The 26,012-nt window shown below is 37.0% G+C and overlaps 1 protein-coding gene across 2 annotated transcripts in view; it reads right to left on the minus strand.

Moving 5' to 3' along the window:
• DENND1B (DENN domain containing 1B) overlaps window positions 1-26,012 on the minus strand; it is a 151,368-nt gene that overhangs the window by 84,659 nt on the left and 40,697 nt on the right. For both annotated transcript variants that reach the window (XM_051625306.1, XM_051625305.1), the window contains exons 4-5: window positions 15,716-15,765; window positions 7,463-7,582 (exon numbers count right to left, since the gene is read on the minus strand). In XM_051625306.1, the coding sequence (XP_051481266.1) occupies window positions 7,463-7,582; window positions 15,716-15,765 (170 nt within the window). The remainder of the gene's footprint in view (window positions 1-7,462; window positions 7,583-15,715; window positions 15,766-26,012) is intronic.

Raw genomic sequence — 26,012 nt, forward strand, 5'->3', positions numbered from 1 at the left:
AATAAAATGCATATAAAACTTTTTTGCCACAAATGTAACGATACAACAGTGATAGTAGGAAAGCTATGTTTCTTTATGCTGGACACCTACTTTCATTAAGTGTAGATTAACTCATAATGCTTTCACTTTTCACTACTTTAAAGGCAACAAAAACCATTTTAAACATTGCCGAATTACAATCCCATTATCTTTAATTGTTACAGCTTTCAGTAGTTATGTTATTTACAATTTTGAAATTCTGTATCTAGTTGTACCTGGTAGACTGCCAGAACTGCTGCTTCCCTGGAGAAAAACCAACAATTTTACCTGGGCAGATCAGGCATCCCATAATTGACATGTGGTGCAATGCTATGCAATACAAATACTATAAAGTAACTTGTATAGATAGAATTAACTTCTAAAAATAAGAGAGCATCCACCAATATTGTAAACACACAGCACATTGCTATATGAATATTTAATAGATTTTTAACACAAGTCTGCATCCCATATGTGTGCAACACTCCCAGTGAGTTAAACAGAATCCAAGATAAATAAGACAGATCTGAAGAGCATGAGAAAAGAAGTTCCAACACAGTGGCATTAGTTCCATTTTTGTCACCTATTTACAGAACAGTTACCTTTAACAGTGACATCATTAGTCACCACATGCTTCAGATCTTTTCACAATCACTATGTAAGCCTATGATACAGATGTAGTAAGTCTGGTAAACTAAACAGTACCAGCATAAATTACTCCTTATTTACAAATTACATCATTCTCATGTCTGTTAGATTTTTATCACAAAGAACACTACTAAAATGGCAATAGTACAGTTAATATTAGTTGTATGAGATTAGAAGGGCTGGGAAGGAAATAAAGCCTGAAATGTTTTTACTACTTTCATACCCATGTATAACAATACTACACACTTTGTTGTTTGGGGCAGTGTAAATCCACAGACACACTTTCAATGCATTTCTTAAAAGCTCTAGCATGTCTTGTGGACAGACCTTAAATTTTCAAATTTATGTATTTCTGGAAACTTGCTAAGTGCAACTGAAAAAGCCCAAAATGCAGAAACTAAATGTTTTCCCTCATAGGAGAAGGAAATCAGTTAGTGGAAAACCTGGCTGGTAGAGAAGCCAAGTCTACTTTTGTACAGGAAGTCCAGTGAAGGGTTGTGTTTTCTTTGTAACACCTCTGTTCCCAGCACACAGCTGGCAAGGCTTTAGAAATAGATCCTAATTCTTAGGGCAGAAAAAGAGGAAAGCAATAATCTGAATGTAGTTAAAATTATGCATTTTCTAGCAACCTTATTTTGCTACTCATAAATGCTTAGCTGCTCATTCTTATAAAAAAAAAATAAATCATGAATTTATTCTGGCACAGAGGCAATGATTTCTTTTAGAGCCACTGCATTAATGTCTTTATCACACTTTACCATACACTGTATTGGCTATTAATCAAAGCTACACCAACCTCTTAATAATAACAGACATTTTTAATGATTGGTATTGTTGACAGTAGCTAAGGTGTGATATTATTACATTTGTTTTTCAATATATTCTTATATAATCATAAAATTTACTTCACTGCACCTGTGTAAGGCCACTCACTGCTTACAAGTAAGAATGCTGCTTGCCCTTGTAAAACCCCCCATCATAACAGCACCTAAAACATCTGATCTTTGAGTTTTCTTCCATCCAGGACTCCTGTTTTATTATCATCTGAAATCATGTTAAGCTGGTTTTACATGTCATGGAAAGACAGTGTAGGTAGGCAAACAAAATTGTTCACTACAGCATTGAGAGTACCCACAACAGGGCTACTGAACAGTTCTACTAGTCTAGAGTTCCAGCAGGGACTGAAACACTCTTCTAGCACTTTGTCCAAGTCAAGGCATGAGGTTAGATATAAATTGCAAAGTATTTTTATAACACGGGACACACAAATGGATTAGATGATCTAAAAGCTTTCCATTCTTTTGCTATCAGCTCTGCATTAGCAGTGTACATCACCCCAGTATATTTTGCAGCAGACTACTCTAAAATCTTACTTGATCTTTCTTTTTCCTTAATGCACATTTTATTAACAGCATTCTATAAAAATGAATGCTCCTGCTTCAATAAAATATTGACCATATTTCTTTCTTCTATCTATGATCTTAACTCCCCTTTTACAGTGAAAAGAAAATGTAAATGCAACTTTTATGTCTATGCATAAAAAGGTCAAATTCATTATTGGAAATTAATGAACCCTAGCAGATAGCCAAGAGAGATTTTTTTTTCTTTTCTACAGCAAGGCATGCTGACCAGAGTCCTCATAGGCGAGTTTCTGCCCTTAGCAAAATCAGGTTGATGATACATTTCCATGTCTTCATGTAACAAAACCACAAAGAAAAACATTATAAAACCTGAGTAATTGAACATAGTTTAAAAATGCCAGTTTCTTTTCCAAGCTGAACGAGTGGAAAAATAATTGCTTTAAGCCTCATAACCACAGACACAAGGTTAATATGATTTAAACATGCCTCTTAAACCTGAAAAATTAAAGAAATCAAAATAAGTACTCCGTTACATATGTGGCATGAAACCAAAGGCCACTGAGATCTGTTCTTTGTTTTACTTCCACATAATCTTCAGTTCTTAAAAAGCACAGTCTAATTGCAAAAGTTTTTGTCAATATTTTTAATTATACTGTTCTTAGTGCAACAAATTATTATAAAGATCTACCAGAAAACAAGAAAAACCTTCCTTTTATATTTTTTTTATGTATTTGTTAATTGCTATTAATTCTGTATAATAAGGAATTATTACAGTTTTTATTTTCTTAAACAATAAAGACTTCATTTGTGTGTGCACATATTCAACACACAGTCAAAATTAGGCACAAAGGTTGTGTTTGTCCATAATAAATACAGCTATCAGGTGGCATTTTAGATTCTCAATTTAATGACCAAATACGAGCCTCTCTTTTTTTTTTTTTTTTTGTAACATTCTCAAGGCTCATGTATCACATTTCTGATTTTGCAAGCACATTTGTTAATAAAGCTATTAATTTATTTGGTCTATTATAGTACATAGATTTATTCATCGATGAACACTGCCATGATACAGGCTTTACAACTTTATCCAGTAAATTGTATTAGATAGAGCACTGGATGTGGCACTTGTGTGTGAGATAACTAAAACCAGAAGCATTACAGTTAACAGAATCTTCTTAGCTTGTCATGTTAGCAAAGGCTACAAAATTATGTAGTGTTTGTAGTGTTTCTGCCTATGTACAGAAAATTCATCCAGCACCTCAAATGTCCACTCACATATGTTAGGTTGGGTAACAATTCTTTTCAAGTCAGAACTGCACTGTATGCAAGGAACAGTTTTGAAATAGTTGAATTTAGCAGAAGAGACCTGTAATATATTACTCTTAACTCAGAACTGTCACAGTAATATGTACCTTAACAACAGATAAAGTCAAAATTGAAGTCCATTAAAAGAAAGATCTGACCATCACAAGTGTATCCATAAAATTATTTGAGCAGAGCAGTGCTTAATTAATTAGCTTTCTTACCAAAAAATATCAAAATATTATCAATGAAGCCCCTTCACAGTAGATAAAACAGAGGAAAAACAGGGGTTTAAGTTTCAATTTTAATGTATTTAGAAGCCTAAACTTCAAATAAAAATAATTTCAGGTCTTAAATTACAAAAGCGTTGTTTATTTTTTTTTTTAATTGTACACACTGGCTTTGCATTCTTCACCTTATAATCAGTAACTGTTTCAGAAACAAACATACAAAACAAATGTAGCAACCTCCAACAACATTCAAGAATTTCACTTAAGTTGCCACAAAACGCTTCTCCCATAATAAAGAAAAACATCAAGACATATGCAATATTGTTTTAACAGATATGTATTCCCTGGTTAAGAATACAGTGGTCTTTATTTAAAAGTACAGCTACTGCCTGTCACAAAAGCAAGAGCCCCAAATATTTCATGGCTAATTAAAAACGTCCTTAGCATTTTCTTTTAATCCAAATGAGGCACAAGGCAGGAGCCCAGACTTTTATTCAAAATCAGGCATAACCCTTCTTGCCATAAGTAGACTTCCACCTCACTGGTGCTTCTACTACAGCTCTGATAAAACTTTTACAGTCATGAGTCAAAGGTTAAATAAAGGAGAGGAAATGTTTTCTGTCAAATAGTCAGGTAACCACTAACAGTCTTGAACTATCAGCAGGAATCTAACTTCTAGTAATCAAATAAAACTAAGGAAACTGCCTTTCCGTAGCTAAATGCCTAATGTCTAGGGGCTACTTTTCTGTCTGGAAAATTGACACAAAATGTGTAAAATTGAAACATTCTGCTTCTAAGGGATTTGCCTAAAGGAAGAGCTCGAAAGCTCCAAACGTGGTCTGAACTGAAGAACTACAAAGGCTTAACACATAAACCTGTCTTCCTTATTAAAGCATTTCATTTGGAAATGTAGGTGACAATTTTACAGTCATAAAATTAATGAAATGTAAGACTAAGCATTTTAATGATGCATTCTGTGTTCCTCTGGATACATAAGGATACATAACCACTACTATAACCATAACTACTACCAGGTTTCAAGATTTTTCACAGAAGAAATTTCAGTAAAATTATTTGCACTTTGTACTGAAACCATTCAGGTAATTCAAAAACAATTTAATGTAAAAAATGGGAAGTATTATTCCTGCTGCAAACATCAGTGATATTTAGAAACAACACTCAGAAGAATTAAGTCTTCTTGTATTTTTCAAGAGTGAACACTGACGTTTCTACTGTGCCACTTCAAATCTCAACTAGCAAAATTATTGTTTAAATTAAAACATAGAAAGTAAAATGAGAAGATCTAGTATAGTAAAATAGCACACCAAGGTACACTACATTGTGGTACCCCTCATTCTTACGGGGCTGCAATAGCTGAATGGTTTGTGGAGATGGAGGATGTGACACAGCAGGATTCACACAGAGCTTCTCCAAGCAGCTGTGCAGTTTAAAGAAAACAAAACAAAAAGAAACAACCACACAAAAAACCCTCACAAAACTTGCAAAGGAATCGCACAAAATATTCTGGAGAATAATTCAAGATTTATTTTCTCATCTTACTATGGTTTTGCACTTGCTAACACTTTGAATTTGGCAACTGCAATAAAGCTCTGTGGGATCATTTTAGACAATTCTGTATCACAACTAAGTTCTTCAAACAAAAATGCCTGGGATAGCTACCTTGAGGGATTTTTATTTCACTGTATAAACACAGAGGATTTGAACAAACCACCTGATTTGGGAGAAAATTCTGCTTACACAATTCATAAACCTGTGTATATAAAATGTTAAAAAAAACCATAAAACTTAGAGGAATTTTCTATGTACAAGTGTATATTCTGCTTCAAACAATCCAGTTTGAAGCAAGACCATGTGGCTGCAAATTCAGAGATCATTTGCTTTAATGAGTATTTCAGATTAAGAGCGTATTTTAGAGAAAAGTCCCATAAAGTACAAGACTTGACTCTTAGAAGCAGATTTAGGTTGTTGGTGTAAAACCTGAGGACCACCAGTCCTTTCTTCAGTTTTCAGTTAAGAAGTCTGTTGGGCAGTTCCAATCCAAGCTCTTTAGCTGCCCTAATATAAGTTACCTCATGCCTGGTACCATCCAAATAAGACATTCACAAGAAATGTTCGCTCTGCAGCCCACACAAATTTCTAAAGTATTTCCTTCTCATCACTTTGACTGGCTTGTTCCTGCACTCCTTTTCAGAGATTCTTACTTAGATTTTAGGTATTTATGACCATTTCACTTAGTTTTTCTGTATTTGATTGTCTATAGTCGCCTTCATTAAAGCCTCAGCCAGCAGTCTTAATATATTCTTCCTGTTTGAAGTGATACACATGCATGTACATATGTGGATCCATGGTCAGACACAGGACTTATGTACACCTACACTTGTGTGTTTACATAAAAGTCTGTGACTATTGTGTATATATCATAAAGGCAATGTTTTGATTATGGTTCAGTGAAACATTATAGCTTGCCATTTCTATTTTCCTAGTCATTTCTACCACCTAGCAGACTGTTGACTAATCTTTAGCTGATTTATGTCTGTGGGGAAATGTTAGAAGAAATACTCAGGCTTACACCAGCCCAGAATTTGCATCCATTGCTTTGCATCACCCCATACAGTATTTAAATGTGTGTGCTTGAGTGTGCATAACTGATTAAACAGTTGTTATCACAGCATTAGAAGCCAGCCAGCCAACTTTAGGAGTACAAATATTTTGTTTCTAGCTTGATGAGGGAAGAAAAGAGAAAGAGCTCAAAAGCTCACACATTCATTCTCTCTCTAGGCCTTAACGAGATACATCAACAAAAGTTACCACAGAGAAGAGGATTAAGTATTATACACTCCAAAATCCTAAGAATTAAATATTTCTGAAGTATCATCAAAGAAGTATTTTCAGGATCACATAAAGTGAATTCATTTCCAGAATACAACATTTTTTGGCCTTTTCATTATATGACAGTAAATATTATTTTTTGCAATTATTACAGCAAATACTTTTAAATTACTTGCCAAAAACCCACACAAACATACTGGTTCTCCCTCCAAGCTGCTCCACTGCTGCCAGTGGGTTTAGCTCTTTGAAAGTACATGGCTCCTCTTTCACCTTTTGTTTGGGGATTCTCATTTTGAAGGCAATTATACTTCAGTCTTGTTCTTCTCATGTGCTGCTCAACTGGATGTTTCCATTGCCTCTGTGGGAATTGCAGGCTGCTAGGCTCTTAACTGAAGTGGCCAACTTGCCTTTTAGTTAAAGCACTCTGCCTTTTAATTAATTTCATTAAAAGGTCTTAGGACAGCTAAACAATTGGGTTTTTTTCATTACTATAACAATTATCTTATGGTATAAAAAAGAAAATCAGAGAAAGACACAAAGTATTTCACTAGGGTCAATTTTTCCATTATCAAGATATCTTCTGCAACAAAGCAGCATGCTCTTTATTAAGAATTAGCTGACTGTGGTGTTTCTTATATTAGATATAGGCTGTCCAAAGAATACAGAAGAGACACCCAAAAATCATATTTCCAAGGAGAAGAATACAGACTAGTGCACTTTATTATTAAATTGACTGGATACTTGTCAAAGATCTCATTAGAAAGTAAAAATAACCATATAATATTAAAATCCTCTAAAGCTGCTGTGTATTGTTCTCTGCTTTTAAGCAGAGATTTCATGTTATTTAAATAAAACTATTAAGCCTCACACAAGAGTATCATCATATGGGGCTTCAGACCACTTTTCATGTGAAATCACTGCTAACGCTGTTATAGAAAAATTACATCCTGGCAGAGGAGTATAACACATTATCAGAGGACTTGCAGAAGGAAATTTTTATTTCTACTTGTCTTATGTTCACTCTTTGATTCAATTTTTCTTACTCCGACTTACCTTAGAATACAGAGGCAGACCTTGCCTCCTGATGTCAAACGGCAAAATCCAAACCTTTGCTTACTTTCAATGTCGGTGAGCACGAAGGTAAAATGCTGTCCTACTTGGTTTTGGGAGACCCTGAAAAATTAGATACAGAGCATAAAACCACTAATCACATAAAACATGAGCATTTGTCATTGGTCTCCAGTATTTTCATGCTTAAGCTTCACTATTCTTCCCTCCATTCCCATCCCACAGGCTGTCCCCTGCACCCCACTCCCTCCTCTTGGCACAGCAGAGCCTGGGTCCTTCCTTCAGCCGTGCCCCAGCCCCACACTCCAGCTGATGTGCTCCATGAGATCTGGGACATTTCATAAGGTCTCTTCCTTTGTAATGCCTAAGCAGAGCCAGTACAAACAACCCTGCCACAGCTCGTTGGCTTTCAGCACACCTCAACAGTAGAAAACAGTAACCGAAACAAAAGGTTTAAAATTATAAAAATAATTTATTAAGTGTCACAATACAGGCCTGGATTAAGAAAGCCATTAGAAAACCAGCTTACTTGGGTTGTTTTCCCTTCAGAATAGCTCATTCGTTAGACCCGTAGGCTTCCTATGCACCCACACACATCTTCCTCCTTTTTTTGCATTACACACTGCCCAACACAATTTTTTCCTAAGTTCATTTTCCAAAGCAAACTTGTTTAGTTCTGGAAATGTAAAAGCCAGAAAATAAACAAGAACAAACAGCACGAGAGCTAAAATAATAAGCAATTTATCATTGTATCAAAACATGAAGCCCATCAAGGCAGAATAGGTCTTGACAAAATCTCCTTGCCTGGTGTTCCAAGTCTTCTTATCCCAGATTCTGCTCAGCAACATTCCCTCAGCAGTGCAGGCTACTGGCTTTGTCTACCTCCCCTCCAGTGTCACCTCTGACTCCTCGTACTCATCTCTAGGTCCCAGTCCAAACCTCTATTCCTGACCCTACAAGTTTCTGACTGACAGTATGAACCTCTTCCCAATTTCCTTTTAAGAACTGGCATCCGCACTGCCATGATCTGTCCCGTGTCTCCTTTATGCTCTCAAGCCACATGCCCTTCTCTTCTGTGCAATTTTTCAGCTTCAGACAGAGGGCCATTGAGAGCATGGGACAGACCCACTTTTCAATGTAGCCAAACCTCAGTGATCTTTATAGATGTTGCAAAATATATCCCATGTAAGCACTTTAGATCACCAATAAACTTTACCTTAAGGTCACTCACAGAAATACATATTGCATTTTCCAAAAATCTCCTAAAGAGAATCAGCTTTAGGCAGACTTGGTATTTTCAGCCAGAAGAGGTAATGTGTGGCACAGAATGAATCCATGGTTAGGGTTGGAAAGGATCTTTAAAGATTTAATTAAAATCAAATGAAAACAAAATTATGATGGGGAGTGCATGAATATTTGAAATGTAAAATGTAGCAGTTCTGCCTGCAGTTCTACTGTCTTCTGTTCTTTTCCCATTCTTAAATGACCTTCTACAGCAGAATACTTAAGCACCTGCTAGTATGCGCTATGACTAACATGTGTTACGTATCGCTCCTTCTTAGATGTCAAGCTGAAAATGAATTCCTGTATAAGCTGAGAGCCATCACAGATCTCACAGTCTCCCAATCTAAGAGCACAAAATTATTTTTCTTTTATTTACCCCCTGCAGCATAGGTTGTTGGTTTTTGTTTGTTGTTTTTTTTTCAATTGAGGCTTTTTTTTTTTTAATCTCCACCAAAACAAAATATAAAAGATCTCCCCTAGGAAAGAAGAAAGTAGAAGCTGATCAAAGGACAGAGAAGTTACATGGGACACATGCACATTACACTACTTAACTCATCTTTAAGCTTTTGTCATGCTTGTGTCAAGTGATACCACTACCCAGACTGTAAAGTCTTCCACTCGTTTAAAAATGGTCTAGCCCCATGTGAACATCCAGTGACTGAAACAGGCTGAAACAAAAGCCTGCGCTGATCACATATGACATTACAAGATACCTTTAGTCCAATATAATAGCTGGAAACCTGTGATAAAGGACTTATTTTAGTTAGGTAATTAAACTCAAATCATTAAGACAAGCATTTTCCTTGTTCCAGTCTATTGAAGACTAGTGAGAGTGCTCTTTGAACAGCAAACACACTTTCCAGGTTCTGAGCATCTCACGTGCTGCCTGTATGTTATGCCAGATACAACACAGGGCCATCAATGACAATGCCTTATTACTCCTCTGCCAACGATGCAATTTTCTATTTCACATCTTTGCATTGTCCTCTTTATTCCTGAGAACAGTTCACCACTGAAACCTGCACTATGGTTTCAGTACCCCGGGCATGCCATGGCTGGGAGCATGGACAGTAATTCAGCTGTGGCTGGTCCCTCAGTAGCACTGGTAATGCACCGTGAGCAGCTGTCCCCTGCTCCCACCCCCTTGCAGCTCAGCTGCCTCCCACCATTAGGCCTGGAGCTTCCTGCAGCCATGACTGGCTTTTTCTTACACCACAGACACCTGACATGGTTAGGCTAGAGTATCTATGCACCATCTTAACCCAAAGAGATCATTAATAATTCACAAAAAATAATAGATGCCCAGCTATGCTGGCATGGCTTTTAATGTACTGTGTACATGTATGCCAGTCATACAACTACTCAATTACTGCTTGAAAAGAATTCCTTAGCCCAAAAACTTCACATCAGCAAGGATCTCTTGCTTTCAGTTACTTGCCTCCTCCCTTGCCAAAATCTGAAAATGACATGGGAAAATACTGGTATTCCACTTAAAGCATATGTAAAAATGTCTCTAAACAAAAGAGCATTTAAAAAATGAGATTTACGTTCTGATATTCTCTATTAAACATAGCCCAGCCAAGGATGCAATTCTAGTGCCATTTCACCACCATAATCCCTTGGGACTCATCCCTCTGTTTCACTGCAGCACACTCAGCTTGCTCAGAAAACAAGTCTCACCTTCAGAGGCAGATAGCAGCTCTGCTACCAAACCACAGCAATGATGCCTCTCAAGTTTTCCTTAACATGAAAATCAACATAGGTAAAACGCAATTTTACAAACCAGAATTTCCTATACAAAGTGTTATCTAGACTTTCTATCAGAGTGCAGGACCAACTGGCCAAGCTTCAAAAACTTCCTGCAAAACACTGGTCTAGTCAGCTATTTGAAGAGACCGTGAGCCATCGCTCACCTCCTCCTCACTCATTCCTTTGCCTTGCTTTTGACTTACTTTCAACTCCTGCCCTGCATGCTCACATATAATCTTAGTTTAACAATAATAAATCACTAATAGCCAAGAATGTGTGTAAATATTTATTAACCCTGCAGACTACAATGGGCTCTTTCAAGATTATTGCAGTTCACTATAGGAATAAAAGTAGTTTTTAAAATTTTCTAAGCACATATCTACGCAATGCAGAAAAGGCTCTTTGGTACCCATGGAGTAGGTAAAGAGCAATTTTAAAGACTTGTTTACACTACAGCTATTGTTCAGGCCTCATTTTAAGGCTGCCTTGAGAAAGCTGATTAAGGCAGGAATTAAATCTCTTTGAACAAAAACCAGCATGTCTAATCATTACATTTATCCCTTGTTTTCAATAAGCATTGCTCTTTCTCAAATTAATCTGCTTAGGACACAGAAGGGGTTTAAATTAATTTTTCTTAAAATTTTAGGAATTTTTAAAGGGTTTTGAATTTCAGAGAGATTTTGTCAGAGAGTTCATTTTTTCAGTGAGTTTCAAGAAATGAAAGACCTTATGCATGGGAAGACAGACTTTGATGACTTATTTTTGAAAGAGAACAAGATTACTGGTGTCACATACACATATCTGACCAATGTAACTGAAGTATACAGCCCTGATCAAAGCTTTGGCAGTTGCTACCTAAACCTGAAAATTTCAGAAGTATTTAGTTTCCCAATCTGATGCTGAAAAGCAAACCCCACCAATTATTCACCCCAATTCTTCCCAGATCAGATAGCAGATTAGAAAAACCTTTAATGTAGGAATTTGAAAAGTAGGTGTTAAAGTACTGGTACAAGCTGATGGAGAGACTAGAGAGACAGTAACCCTAGTGCAGACCTCTAACTAGTTGCTATCCCCAGACCTAAGCTTCAGGGACTGTTTTCTCAACTTTGTAGCCTGCTGAGCTATCTGACTTGAGATTTGCCATCTCAGAAACTCCAATCCCTTACAAAGCAGAAACAGGAAGAAAATCACAGAAGATACAAGAATGTACAAAGCTACCACAAATGAGGAAATTCCTACAAATACAAAGCATAGCTTATAATTTGGTTTATGTTTTTGAAGAAACAAAAGCATTAAAAGAAACTAAGCATAGTTGAGTTAGTAAAGATTCTTACTGTGTGTATTTAAGTCACAACACAAGCCTGTTCTGCCCAGTCATGTCACTCCTGCCATCATTACTCATTGACCCTAATAGATCATGGGTTAAATAATATGCACAGTAATTCCCATATTTGAGCAATATTCTACTGCTAATGAGAAAACCTCTACAGCATCAGCAGCAGAGCCACTTCTTACGCTCCAAAATACAACACTTCCCTGCGGCCAAGTGAGGACAGAACAGGAAAGAAATGAGGTATGTATCACTGTCTCCATGCCAATCCTACAGGCAGCTTCCAAAGTGTCTTACCTATAAGTCATGTGTGCTACACATTCAGCAGTAGAAACGCATCCTGAAAGGGAAAAACCAGAGGAACTGAAGGAGAGAGGGGAAGTATTTATGGCAGAGACAAATGAGAGAGTTTCAATGGCCAGATAAAACAGAGAGGTCAAGCAGTGACACAGCCCAACCTAGGACTGAATTTGAAACAGGGCCAAAAGGAGCAAGAGGAGAAGTTGCATGCTCACTAGCCACCACCAGCGGAATAACCATCGGCTGCCTGCAAACTTACACAAGTTTTAGGTAGAAGAGCAAAAGGTGGAAGACCACAGGAGAAAGAAAAGTGAAGAAAACAATGCAGAATTTGCATAAAGGATTCAAGGAATAAAAGAGGGGACAAGGTGCTTTTTCTGATGCATTAGTACTAGTTTAGCAAACATGAAAAGAAAATTAAAATCTCAACATTCTCAAATGTTAAACCTTCCTTTTCCATATGAAAAGAAACAAAGAAAGGAATTCTGCAGCACAGAAAAGCAAACTTATTAGTAAACATCTACAAGCACATTGTTAGAATGTTATACAATTGTGCCATTTAGTAAGCCTGAATTCAATTATTCACAAAAAAAAAAAAAAAACAACAAAAAACACGGGCTATCGGAGCAAATGCTGCAGGACTTCTATGATGCAATTCATTTCCTATGATGTAATTAATTTCCTACTCTTCCAAAATGAAATGTAAGCCAAATGAAATTATGTGCTTGCTTTCATTTAAAAACTACATATGAAACTCAAAGTTTAAGTCATGGTCAAAACATTACATCATTGTGCCTTTTTTGCCTTAACTGGGTGTTACCTGTAGATTTCTAATCACCAAAGTAAGTATGTCTGGTGAGATGATGTAAGTAACATCTAATAGAAAGAACCAATTCTGTATCTCTGTCTATAATCATGCTAGCATAGCAAATAAACAAAAATCAAATAAATGTTCTCATTTCATTAATTCTTCAATTCATTCACTAATTAATACAGGTGAGGTGGAGGAAAACAAGTGATGCTGACCTTACCACTGTGCTTTAATGGTCCTTTAAATTTCATGTTTCCATAATTCAAAGAATATAGATTTCCTACTTTAAAGAGTTTTATTTAGCTAGGTAACAGAAAAGACACTCCATTCCCTGCAACTCTGCTGTACAGTAGGTACCCAGGAGCAATTTATGGAAAAGTGCCACTTTTATATATGTATAGTACACATAATACAGGTTGAGAAACTATGCTTTCTGAAGTACAGTATGCTCGATCAATGAAATAAAGTGTGTCTCACTTCAAAGCTTTCTGTTAAAAAATTGTAATTGAAACTGCCTGTAAAAAACCTGGGGGTATTAAGTCTATGGTCTACCATGATCCTCTATACAAGGAAAAAGAAAAAAAACAACTTATTTTTTAAAACAAATTGTGTGCATATATATATATATTCATCAAAAAAGTGAAAAGTACATCACCTATGGCTAGACAAAAACTAAAATGTTTGTCACATATTGCATATGCACTGGAAAAAAGCCATATAAAAAGGAGCTACAGCAGTGTTTTTCTCAATACTTTATCACTCTAAATTTCAAAACAAAAATAAAACTGAGAAAGTAGAAGACAACTGTTGTCTTTTTAAAAATGTGGTAATATATGTCTACACTACAGAAAATGCCTGAACTGAGTAGTAGCTGACAGACACACAGCACAGGCAGTAAGTTGCTCACACAAACAGCTTGCCAGTAAACAGCCGCCTGCTTTTTGAATGCGCTTCCAATATTTGTCCTTTCCTCCTCACTAGCTCTGCTCCTCCTTCTTGTTCATGCTTCTTTCACACTCAGGAGGTCTCATTGCCTTTGGCTCTCACACAGTCCCCTCAAACTCAGCTCCCAGCTAGACAAGAAGCTGTGGGTACAGTGGCCCAAGCTGTGGTACAGTACTGCCCGAGCAGTCAGCAGGCCAGACTGAACGCTTCAGTTTTGTTCCCCATGTCAATCTATCTCAGCTTCCAAGAACCTCTCCTTCCTCTGACTGCCAGTGTTTATGAAATTTGTAGAAAATTTGCAGCCTTGAGAGCACTGCTTTACAGTGGAGTATGAGGCCAAGAGTCAAAAAAAGCATGTCTGGGAGGTGGACACAGAAGGATATTAGCAGACAAATAACAAATATCACATAATATTTTCTTTCCTTTTTTCTTTTTATTTCCCCCTTTCAGATACTCAGCTAAAATACAGAACTAACTATGCTATAAATTCATTTATTCCCACAGTTTATGGATTAAACTTTTCCATCTTGTACAAGGAACTAAGTGCATTCTGAATGGTTCAAAAGAAACAATTAAGGCAAGACAAGTTATTTGAAAATCATTATTTGCTGCCACTTATGTTCTTGCCACTGGATGGCAGCAACAGAACCTCACCTTTTTCTCTTATCCTCTAATTTTATTTCCATTATTCATCTTCATTACCAATTTTAAACAGAATTCTCTATATATCTTAAGCACATTGAAGACTTTAATGCTTTAAAGCCATTACTTACAAGCATATTAGTTAAGTCATTAATACAGCTTAAAGGACAGTGAGCTTAACCAGTTCAAAACCCGAACAGCTTAATTATATTCAACTCTAAAAGACTAAATGAACCTAGTTTACTTCAGGAAACTTGTGTTTATGAAGATCTTTTTTTTGCCAGTGTGCATCTTTTTTTTTTTTTTTCTGCCAGAGGCAAAGCCTCTCTTCTTTCACATACACACACTATCTTATACTCCACAGATGGCTTCTTGCATCTGATACATACTTCTCATCTTCGAGTCTCCATCTACAAATGATGCCAATGTTCTGAAACCAGCTCAGACTGCACACTACCTGGGCGTAGCTTTCATTAATTATGCAAATCAAGCTTCTAATTCAATCTTTGCTGATTTGCACAATGAGTTTTCCAAACTGAGTTAACACAATTCATTAAATTAATTACTATTAACCATTTTGGCAAGCCTAAATAAATATTTTACTTACTATAATGTCTTATATGAACAACTAAATGACTGGTGGGATCACATGGAAGCCACACTAAAACAGATAGTAGAAAAGTAAGGGCTAATTAGTTATAAATAATGGTCCTAGTTCTTCTCTGAGAAAAATCAATTGCATATTCAGTTACTTCCATGCAATTAAAGTCTTAATTTCTTTGAACTTAAACAACACATTTTCAGTACTGCTCAGTGAGTTTTTATATCCTGGTGCACTGTAGCATTTTTTATGATGCTTGCTGTTTGAAGGGAACTATGTTATATCCTTATATTAAAACAGATGGTGTTTATAATTACAATGAACAAAACTGGGAGCCTGAACACAGCTCTATCTTGAAAGAGATACCCCTAACATTCTGTGAAGATTGCATTTTGCTGTGATAATTCTCTACTAGTGATTTCATACTTACATGAACACAAAGGACATCACCTCATCTGCAGGTGCAAATTTAGGGAGTACAGTATGTTTACCTTTCTTTTATATCTTTCCTTGCAATTAGGCCAAATACCATTTTCTGTGAAATATTTTTAAATAAATAATAACTGTATCACATACCTTTCAATGTCAAAAGGAAAGCAAAACTTTGGAACACTGTTCAGTACTTCCTGTAAATACAAGTAAAAGAAATACAGTTAGGTTTTTGAAAAGGCTTTTATCTGTATTTGCTAGCAAATACCCTACAGCTTGCTTTAAAAAAAAAATATTGAAAAATACAACAAATAATAAATTCAAGGACTATGCAATTGCAAAAAATACAGCACACGTTCCTGGACTGAAATAATTGATTATTAAAACGGAATTAAGTTTGTGCTTTGGCAGATTGCAAAGACAATGCCATAGACGCCCCAGGAGGGAAAGGCCTGGCCTGAAGGGTATTAACACCCTTCACATCCCCGCTGGGATTCCCTTCAACAAGGCCATATGGATTTTACAAGAAGCACCACACCATATGGGTAAGCCACGTCTGCTGCTACTTGTACCACAGACTAGCCACAGGGACTTCTGACAGATCCTGGCTTAAAAATACAAATGTTGTTTCAATTAAAATGCAGGCAGAGAAAAGGGAATGAAGTTGGCAGCAGAATGAATTACAGAGAGGTATAACAACTCTATACATGTTCCATAGTCAAAAGCTGAAAATGACGGAATTGTCTGCTGGTCCAAAGGAGAAATTTATGATTACCCCTTTGGGTTTCACAGGCAAGCCTCACTATTAATAAAGGCAAGGGGGGGGGGGGAATCCACCGGATCTACATTTGTACCATAATATGAAAGGATAATGTCACTCTTTCTTGCAGAATTTTATTTAAGAAGCTGTTTAGTGGCAAATAAAATGTGTTAATTAAAATATAAAAATGCTCGCAAGCTAGTCAACGTATCTCTTAAAAAATGTTAATTACTAGATCAGTTAGCAGCAAATATTGAACAATGACCTTACAAGATCCCAGAAAAACAAGTTTTATTTCCTTGCTTCCAATTGGGAGAACAAACCCTCTGTGAAATGTTTCAGCTAAGAAGATACAGTCAGTGTCAATGCAATGGGTCAGCAAAGCTACAGAATTATTTTTCTGTAGCAGAGCAACAGAGACAGCTACACTGCTGTATGCACAAGTAATCCCACAAGGTGTGTGTTTGCAGAAAAATGCATTTGATTGCAAATTTCCAGAGCTGTAGATAGGGGTTTAAGAACTTGATCTATGATGTTAACACTTTCCAGCCTGAACTCTCTGTGTACTGCAAGTTGAACAGCCAACTCCCATTAGGGGAAATTACGTATTTAAATTCCTACACACCACAATGACTATTTACTTGAAACATTTGTCTGGCTCAGTGGATAGCGTAAAACACAGAGAATCCATGCAAGTCAATCAGCAGGGGACAGAAAGTTCAGGAAAAAGATGCCTCTGAATACAACATGCATATGTTAGTTGCTATGTTTTAAAGGTATATGATGTGTCCCAGCAAATCATCATACAGTGCAAAATGGAAAAGGAAATTTTTCTAGAAATTCTATGTCATGCAAGGGAGTTGAAGAAATCTTTGGAACTTACTTTGTCAGCACAGACAAAGGAGGGTTTGAAAGCCACATATTGTGTTTTGTGACGGATGACTAACTTAATTATGAACAATCACAGTACATGTAATATTCTCCAAAAGAAACTGCACAAGCACCACCCTGAGTGCTGTGAGTGGCAAGTATAAGCATGAGGAGCAAAAACAGAACAGAGCTGATAAATATTTTAATTTATGTAGGCAAATGATGCTGGTAGTAGTAATAATAAACTGACAAAAAGAACACAAGCAGGATAGGCTAATAAAAACTTTTACCTCAGAAATTTTCTAAACATTTCCAAATGTCTCTTACTTTAGGCTTATAAAGCTTGCTTTTCTAGCTCCAAAGAAATGGGATTTCATACTCTATTTAAATTGTCTTTCTAAATCTGCACCTACTCTCACACTATAGGAAGTCATTTTCTCCTTACTACTAAGGATTTTAATTGCTGGCTGGTGAGCAGAGTACAGACTCAGAATTGGGTATGGAAATGAATTCATTTACGTTCCCCATTGTATTCTCTCAGAATAAATTATCACACAAGAAAAAGAAAACAAAAACAAAAACAACCAAAGGTATTAGCTCAATATTTTGACTAAACAACCTGAAAATTATGGATATGTTCTGCAGCGTTTCCAGGCTGAGCTGCAGGCCAGCATTTCCCCAGCTCTGCCCTGTCCCCCGCAGCCAGCACACGTGCACACAACTTCTGCAGAGCAGCCTCAGCTCGCTTCCCAACTGGCAGGAGCATCCCTCAGGGGACAAGTCTTTAAACCTCCGCACTCTTTAAAATTCAACCAGCCAGCAGGTCTATAGACTGGTGTATAAACAGTATAGACAAAAAAAAAAATCCTCTCTCAGCTTATGTCAGTGACAAAGCAGCTCAGCAGTTGACTGCTGCTCCCCTGACAGCGTAAGCCGGGTTTACACAGATCAATAGATGGAAGTCTTACCTAGCTTCCAGGGCTCAGTTTTCTCCCTTAATTACAGGTGCTATTCAGATTTTTAAAACAGAAAAAAACAAGATTCTCCCAAGATGCTCCTAGACAAATTTAAAATGCAAATGATTTTATATACACATTCACACACACAGTCACTATTCCTGTACAATTCCAGTTGATGCTTTCAGCAACCTTTCTGTTGAGTAACACTGAGGTCTGTCTCCTAAAGGGTCATCATTTTCAAGGCTCTGTAACTCAGGCAAGACTTCCTCCTGAATTAACATACACACTCTCAGAAAAATAATAACATATTTATTGTCTTTTCATAGCTTCATAAAAGTGTGTGCTTATTTCTGAAGGCAAAAGGTTGCACAAGTCTTCAGAAAGCAAAACGTCTTTCATTCACTTTTCCCATGACTATTTCCCCCTCTGGTTCTCACAGTGCTTTCAGAAATGGTCACTATGTTATAAAGGAAAGAAACTGTATACAGAGGGAAAGGGATAATGATGTTGTAAAAGACACAAGTAAAAGATTCTGTGTTTTCAAACAGCAAATAAACATCTACAGTTGCATACACAATTGAGGGTAATTGCTAAGTTAAAGGATAACTATCTCATTGCATGTAGAAGTTTCAAAAGAAGGAAGAAAATAATAAAATTAGTATAATGTGAACTACAGTATACTACTTCCCTAGTAAAAAGCTTACACAAAATGGGAACACTATATAATAAAATAGTTCCTTTATGCCTACAGCATAGCAGCAGAAGCTTGTGCTCTCACAGGCTCATGGTCCAGCAGTTTTATTAATTCACTTTCATCAATTACACTACACAACTCCAGCCTGACCCAGCTGGAGTTATCGTGCCTTGCTTATTTTGATATCCATACAGGTAATTCTGTCTATCATTTTATAAAGCCATGTAAAAGATGGTAAAAGATGCTTCTGAATTCGCACACATCAGTTTTCTGGAGAAAAGCTCCTGATAACACACAGTCTAGCCCTTAAGTAAAATTACTAGTTAGTCCTTTTGGTTACATTCAAGATACACACCATATTCCTTACTAATTAGAAAAGATAGGATTTGTTTAATAATATCACCATCAATTGACACAAGCATATGAAACTTCCATGGCTGCTCAGTATACATGGTAGAACACAGTGACTTGGGAGGATGCTAATTTCTTTATCACTTAGACACTACAGTTCACTACAGGTGGAAGAAGGTACAGGAAGGAGGCTTCTATGAAAAATTTAACTGCCCTTCAAAACTCTTATTTCTTCCTGCCACAATTTCCTCTCCTCAATAACCTCTCTAGATGTCTTCTCTTGAAACACCTGACTGCAGGTCTCTCTTTTGGTTCTACTTACCACTATTTCCTACTCAAATCTCCATCTCCAACTCCAATGTCTTCTCCACTCTTAACTCAGTTTGCTCTCTGATCTTTGCTCCAAGCGGACCCAATTTTACCATTCCTTACTATAGTTTTCAGTCACCCTGTGCCAGTCCAAACATACAAACAAGTGAACTACTTGAGATTTAAGACCGTCAAGACAGGTATTTCTGACTCAAACCAATTACTTCACTGGAAATACTTAAATGCCTAAAGTTAAGCACAGATTTAGGTTTATTCTTAAATCAAAGCCAGGCTGCTTAGCAGCTTGAGGCATTGAGACCTTCATCATTATGGCTCAGCAAAGGCAAAATTCTAATGCTGCCACATAAAACAGATGATGAAAAGGCAAGCTCTGTCCTCACCACTGACGTTTCCTTTTCCTTCCTCTGAAGCTACACACACCCACAGCAGGGACTCACGTGAAGCCAGCAGCAGTAGTCATATTTCAAAGACTTACCTCTTACCTCTGCTAAAAATCTCATCAGAAAATCATAGTTACAATAAAGAAAGGTCCAAATGGTTTGAATAATAAAAAAATTTAATCTTAGATTACATTCATGGAAATCCAAAGGTCTAAATTATGGAAGTCATTAACAGGCCTCCAGAACTATTTTTAACTTCTATGTGCCTCTCTCCAAAGTACATGGTTCAGTGAGGATATATTAGTTTGAGGGGATGGGGGAGAACCCCAAAAAACTTAGCAAAGAATATAGAAATTAAATGCAAATTATTTAGGGTGGAGATGCAAAGCTCTTTGTTTAATAAATAAATAAAGTACCTTAAGGTTACAAAACATCATTGTTGCAATGGCTAAATCATGTATTTATTGGCTAATATTATATAGCTTTTTTAAAAAACTCTTTTTTTTAAGCCTTTTTTTCAAAGTGAGTGTTCCCAAGTTTTAAATATTTTAGCTATCATTTCCATATTTGTTAATTAAAGCTTAAATATAATTCAGAATTTTCAGGAGTTCAAGGATGATTGTGTGAAGAAGAGACTGGAAAGCAGAAGTGTGCAACTACCTCATTCTAACAAGCTCTCTCCAACACCCTTCCCCAACCTTTACAAACCCTTTGAAACAAAAGTTTTCCAGACTTAGCAATGACTTTGTACACTGGAAAGAAACACAGTTTTTTACTTTCTGTGTTTTCACCTTTAGATATTTCAAATAAGGCAAATTATGGAAGAATTATCTGAAATTGTTTCAGAGAAGTATTAATATTTAGTACCAATTACTAAGTGGCTGGCTAGTCATATTTATGGGGTAGTTCCACGAGAGTCAGATGCACAAAGCTCTCTTTCACTTGCAGTGTAACAATATGGGATGAATGCAGTCATGCTGTAAAATAGACAGAGTAACACAACAGCTCAACAAGGGACTTCCAGTGCTGTGTGGGAGGGAAAACATAGACCCATAGATGTGCCCTCTAAGCCCCACCTCTTGTATTATTTCTATCCCCAAAAGATAAAAAAGAAAATCTGCGCAATCACAGCTCCATTAAAATATACCTGCTCTTATCTCACAATTTTCAGAGTAAGTTGTGGATACTGCTGTGTTTTCTGATACCGAATTCTATACTGATATAGCTGCCACACAGAAGTTCACACATCCCTGAAAAACATATGAAGGGGAAGGTGATTCTGGACCATGTAGCAGAAGTCATGACTAATGGATTCAAAAAAGATTTAAATCCTAATAAGCTGAGCTATGTGCACATTCCTATAATCATCGGTTGTTTTGATCCACAGAACACAAATTCTACTCCACTGCTGAGAACAATTTTTATCCTCATTCAGGTGGTTCATACATCAACTGGAACTGGGGAGGCCCTAGAGCCTATGATTGATCTTCAGAAGAATCAGGCTGCTCATAATGTTTAAACACTAAGCCTTTCAGAACACTACTTGCTTCCTAAGAAGTGTCATGTTTACATCTTCCTGAAGCTTATTCAGATAATTTTTGTCTAAAATGAATGAGGAGCTGAATACCTGCAAAGAAGGAGGAGACTGTTTCCAGAATTCCTATCAGAGTTAATTTCTCTTGCTCCTGCTCCCTGTCTCATCTCCACTTGGCTACTTCTCAGTTATGTGTGTCTGAGGAGGATGGAAGGAAGGAAGAAAATCTGGTTCACCTATCTGCTCCTGCCAGACAGGCAGCTGAAGATTTCTGGTAGCTTAGTCTAACTGCTTTCTGTGCTCTTACAGAGCAGTAAGACCACAGTTAAATCATGAAGACAGAGAAAGTTGCAGGACAGGAAAAGTCCAGATAACAAAGTAACACGAGTATCTTAAGCTCTCAGAGAAGCAAAATCATGTGAACCAGTTGCTTTTGCAGAGGAGGCAGTGGAGACTCACCTGTACCTGCTACTGAATTGAGATGATTGTTGCAACATCACTTAGAACTAACAGTATGTTAAAGACATACAAAATAAATGAAAGAAAACTAATGACTGGAATGGTGACATGACCAGGGTATGGCAGACTTTGACAGCACACCAAAGGACACTTTTGCCCTGTACAGCAGACTAAGGCTGGTTTCCCAGGCAGTAAACATAACACTTTAGACCATCTTTCAAAGGCACCTTCCAAGGAGAAAAGGACAAATGTCTTAATCAACCCTGAGTACTCCAAAAGGCATTGTTAATCTCTTTATCCTGCAAGACTGAAGAATAAGGCTTCTTAAATAACCACAGAGTAAGTTTTTAAAATTCAGGTATTTTTATGAAGTTATAAAATGTTGGAGTCTCCACTTGTCTAATTGTTCCTAAATCTCATCATATAACCAGTTAAAAATAAAGCATATTTCAGCCACAGCTGTGTCCAGCATACATACAGTGACTCAAAGTTCACTTTAAAATAACAAGCTCGGTTACAAGCAGGAGAATAGTTAAAACAACATGAAGTTCAGCACAGCTTCTTTTACCTGCTTAAGAAACCACTCAACTTTCCTGGAACTCATCTAACAATTGACAATGCTCTTCCTCCCAAAGAAAGCTCCCATTAGAATAAATGTAGATTGACATGTTACTCTGTACCCCTACTACTGGTAAGGCAAACAAAAACGAGAAATAAGATGTCATCCAGCTCTAGCAAGTATGTATTTGTATTCCATGCACCAATAAATAGTTTCCCCTCACTTCCCTGACTCATGTCAGGAAGAACATTATTCCCTAGGCAATATCAGAGAGCTGGGAAAAACAAGAAATATGTTCTTCCGTCTCCACTCTTGAGATTACTATGCGGGCAATATTTAACTTTTAAGGTAGTAGAAAACTAATGTCTATAAATATCTGAGGGCTGGGTGTCAAGAGAAGAGGCCAGTCTCTTTCGGTGGTGCCCAGTAATAGGACAAGGAACAAGAGGTATAAGCTAGAACATAGAAAGTTCCATCTCAACATGAGGAGAAACTTCTTTACTGTAAGGGTTATGGAGAACTGCAACAGGCTGCCCAGAGAGATTGTGGAGTCTCCTTCTCTGGAGAGTTTCAAAACCCACCTGGATGTATTTCTCTGAGACCTGCCCTAGGTGATCCTGCTCTGGCAGAGGGGCTGGACTTTATGATCTCTAGAGGTCCCTTCCAACCCCTAACATTCTATGATTCTGTGATTCTATGATTTAAGAAAGTGCAATACCTTTGGTACAAAAAAGAGACACCAGAGTATGACACACAATTTTCTGTCATCATGCAGTAGGGAAAAAGTGACTTTTTATTAATATACTCTTTCAATGACAACATTTCTAACATTATCTAGAAACTCAACAGAGATACTGTCTTAAACTTGAGGTAAGGTAGACATCATTTTCAAAACCAAAATATTTAAGTCTTTGAAGGCCAGGTTAAAATCCACGTGTCATCCTGCATAGCTAAGAGGGCAGCAATTTCTGTTTCACTTAAGACATCTTAGGATTTTCCACTGCTTGTGACACCAGTTAAGATTCCAGCAATGCTGGGAATCTTCTGCACATCCTGTTTAGATGCTATTTCTCCAGTGTTGAAAAAATAACCACAATTTAAAAAAGAAATCACATATCAGAATTGGTTATTATTTTCTTGTTTTAACTGTTAGATTTTTACTCCAGCTCAGGACAGAAATGAGACTACTTGCAACATATCCAATGCTGCCTGCTCAATATATTGCTTCAAAGTGAAGTTTGCAGTCCCAGAAATGTTTGCAAAACAGTATCAAGGACTATAATGAGTAGAGCCTAGTTGATGCAGGTCAAAAGGCTCCCATTTGCAAGATTTTCTTCTCAATCACCAAGGAAATTTTTTAAAAGGAAAATTAACTATAGATGTATACTACAAATAATAAACATTTGCCTTTCCATAGAAATGAAATTTAATTTAAAAGTAATATAATTTCAAGCATAGCAAATTCTACTCCTGATGACACTTGGTACTTCTCAGATTCATTTCAACTCCAAACATATTTTGTTCCAAATAGATTTAAAACATTTTTTTCCTCCATATATTCTAGCATTTTACCAGAGACTTCAAACAGCACACAGTGCTAATTATAAAAGAAAGCAGAAACGTGCAACTGCAATTTTGATGGAAGTCGTCAAGGCAGAAGACTCACAATACACAGCAGGCAGGAAACCAGAATGAAAAAATCAGAGGCAAGAAAAGGAAAAAATTGTTTTTGACGCAGAAGGGAGAAACCAGCTAAATTAATTTACTTTATATATTAGATAATGGTTTCTATCCACACATGACACCATGTTGTCTTTTCAATTCAGGTGATCAGAGGTTGCCAGACTTTTGGATGTACAACTGACAAACATTTTTGACAGCTACTGAAGTTCTTTAAAGTCTCCTCTTAGTGTCATCAGTAAAACATCTGGATTTTTTCATAAAACAGATTTCTGCAGACTGACAGATAAAAAACACACAAAAAACCCCACTCCACCCACTTTGAAATATTACTTCACACTTTGACTCCCTCAGTTTTCTAACCATTACGCTTTCACTCCGGCGTATTTCAGAAGCAGAAGCAAGCAAGCAAACATTATGACTACAACAGCCAAATTGGGAACTGCAGGCTGAGCATGACACACCAAATGGTTCCTTTTTCTGAACCAAATCCTAAGTATAATAAGTACTGCATTAGTTACCTAAAGGCCAAGCCCTGAAACAGAGTGTCTGTAAGCAGTAGGATGTCATGCCTTACCTAGAAAGCTTCTACTGAAGAACTGGTCTACCCAGTAAATATCCAGTACTGAGGGACCCAGAATGGTCAGCACCAGATCTGCACATTGTTTATATGCAAGAACAGGCCTGCTCAGGCTGGGGAGCCAACCTCTGTCTGAACCGTTCATGGATTTTTTCATAAAAGGACCACAACACAGCATATGCCATGAAGAAATCCTAATTTTGCAGGCAATGCAGAAACTTGAAAAATAGGTAATAAATCAAGTGTCACATAAGTTAATTAACAACTTAGGTGCCATGCTGACAGAAAATAATTGTAGAAGAGAGTAAATTATGCAGCTAAATCAGGTGAGACAGTCCAAAAGCTAAACCCTTAACTGGGCTCGCCCAACTCTAAATGTGCAGTCCCTGGAGACCACACCAGCTTGTGTGGCAGTGTCAGTAGCAGGGGAAGTCAGGGATCCACATCACATTGTAAAGGGTAGTGAAACCCAGTACATGTGTGGGATAAGTTTCTTGAGCTAGAAGAATCCGTAGCAGAAAGAAAAGGAACTGAGAAAGAAAAATCAGTTTCAAAGGAACCTGCCAGGATTTTTGCTTCATAATTACAATTAGTTGTTTCATTTTTACAAAGGAAACAGTTATTTCTTGTTTTACAGGCAGCATAATTCTAAGCCTTATCATTACATAGCTCAACAAGAATCACTGCAGCAATAGCTTTTCAGTACTAAATTCTGACACTACCAATAGGGTTGAAAAAAGGAAGAGAGATGAAACAACTCCAAGACAAAAGAGGGACAGGGAAGATGGAAACAAGTATAATTTTGAAGTGCTAACACATCTCTTGTGGTACCAGATGCAGACAGAGAACTACCACAAAAATTAAAATGCAATAAACATAAAATTAGATGTATTTTTTCTCAAAAGGAAACACAGTGTACATTCACTTCACCTATGGCTGAGCCTGTCAAGACTCTCTGTTCCCCAGATACCATTTTGTTGCTGGAGATGTCTCTGCAACAATTTCAGGTTGGTGTTCCTGCATGTGAGCATCTATCAGTCACTCCAGCACAAAGTCGACCAGCTGAGACCTCCAATATAGCATAAGCCAACTTTGGACAGCTAAGAGCAGAGGAAGGCAGCTTCCACCGGTTTATCAGGCAGCACAAGCAGCTGCAGCCAGGAATATTTTCAGTGGCTTTACAGAAGAATGAAACTGCCTACACCCAGGGAAGACACTCATCAACCTAACACAAGTATTGACCACACACTGAAAATTAATAAAAATTCTGTTCCTACAGTAGGATTTC

Source organism: Apus apus, chromosome 7, assembly GCF_020740795.1.
Source record: "Apus apus isolate bApuApu2 chromosome 7, bApuApu2.pri.cur, whole genome shotgun sequence".
Lineage (NCBI taxonomy): Eukaryota > Metazoa > Chordata > Aves > Apodiformes > Apodidae > Apus > Apus apus.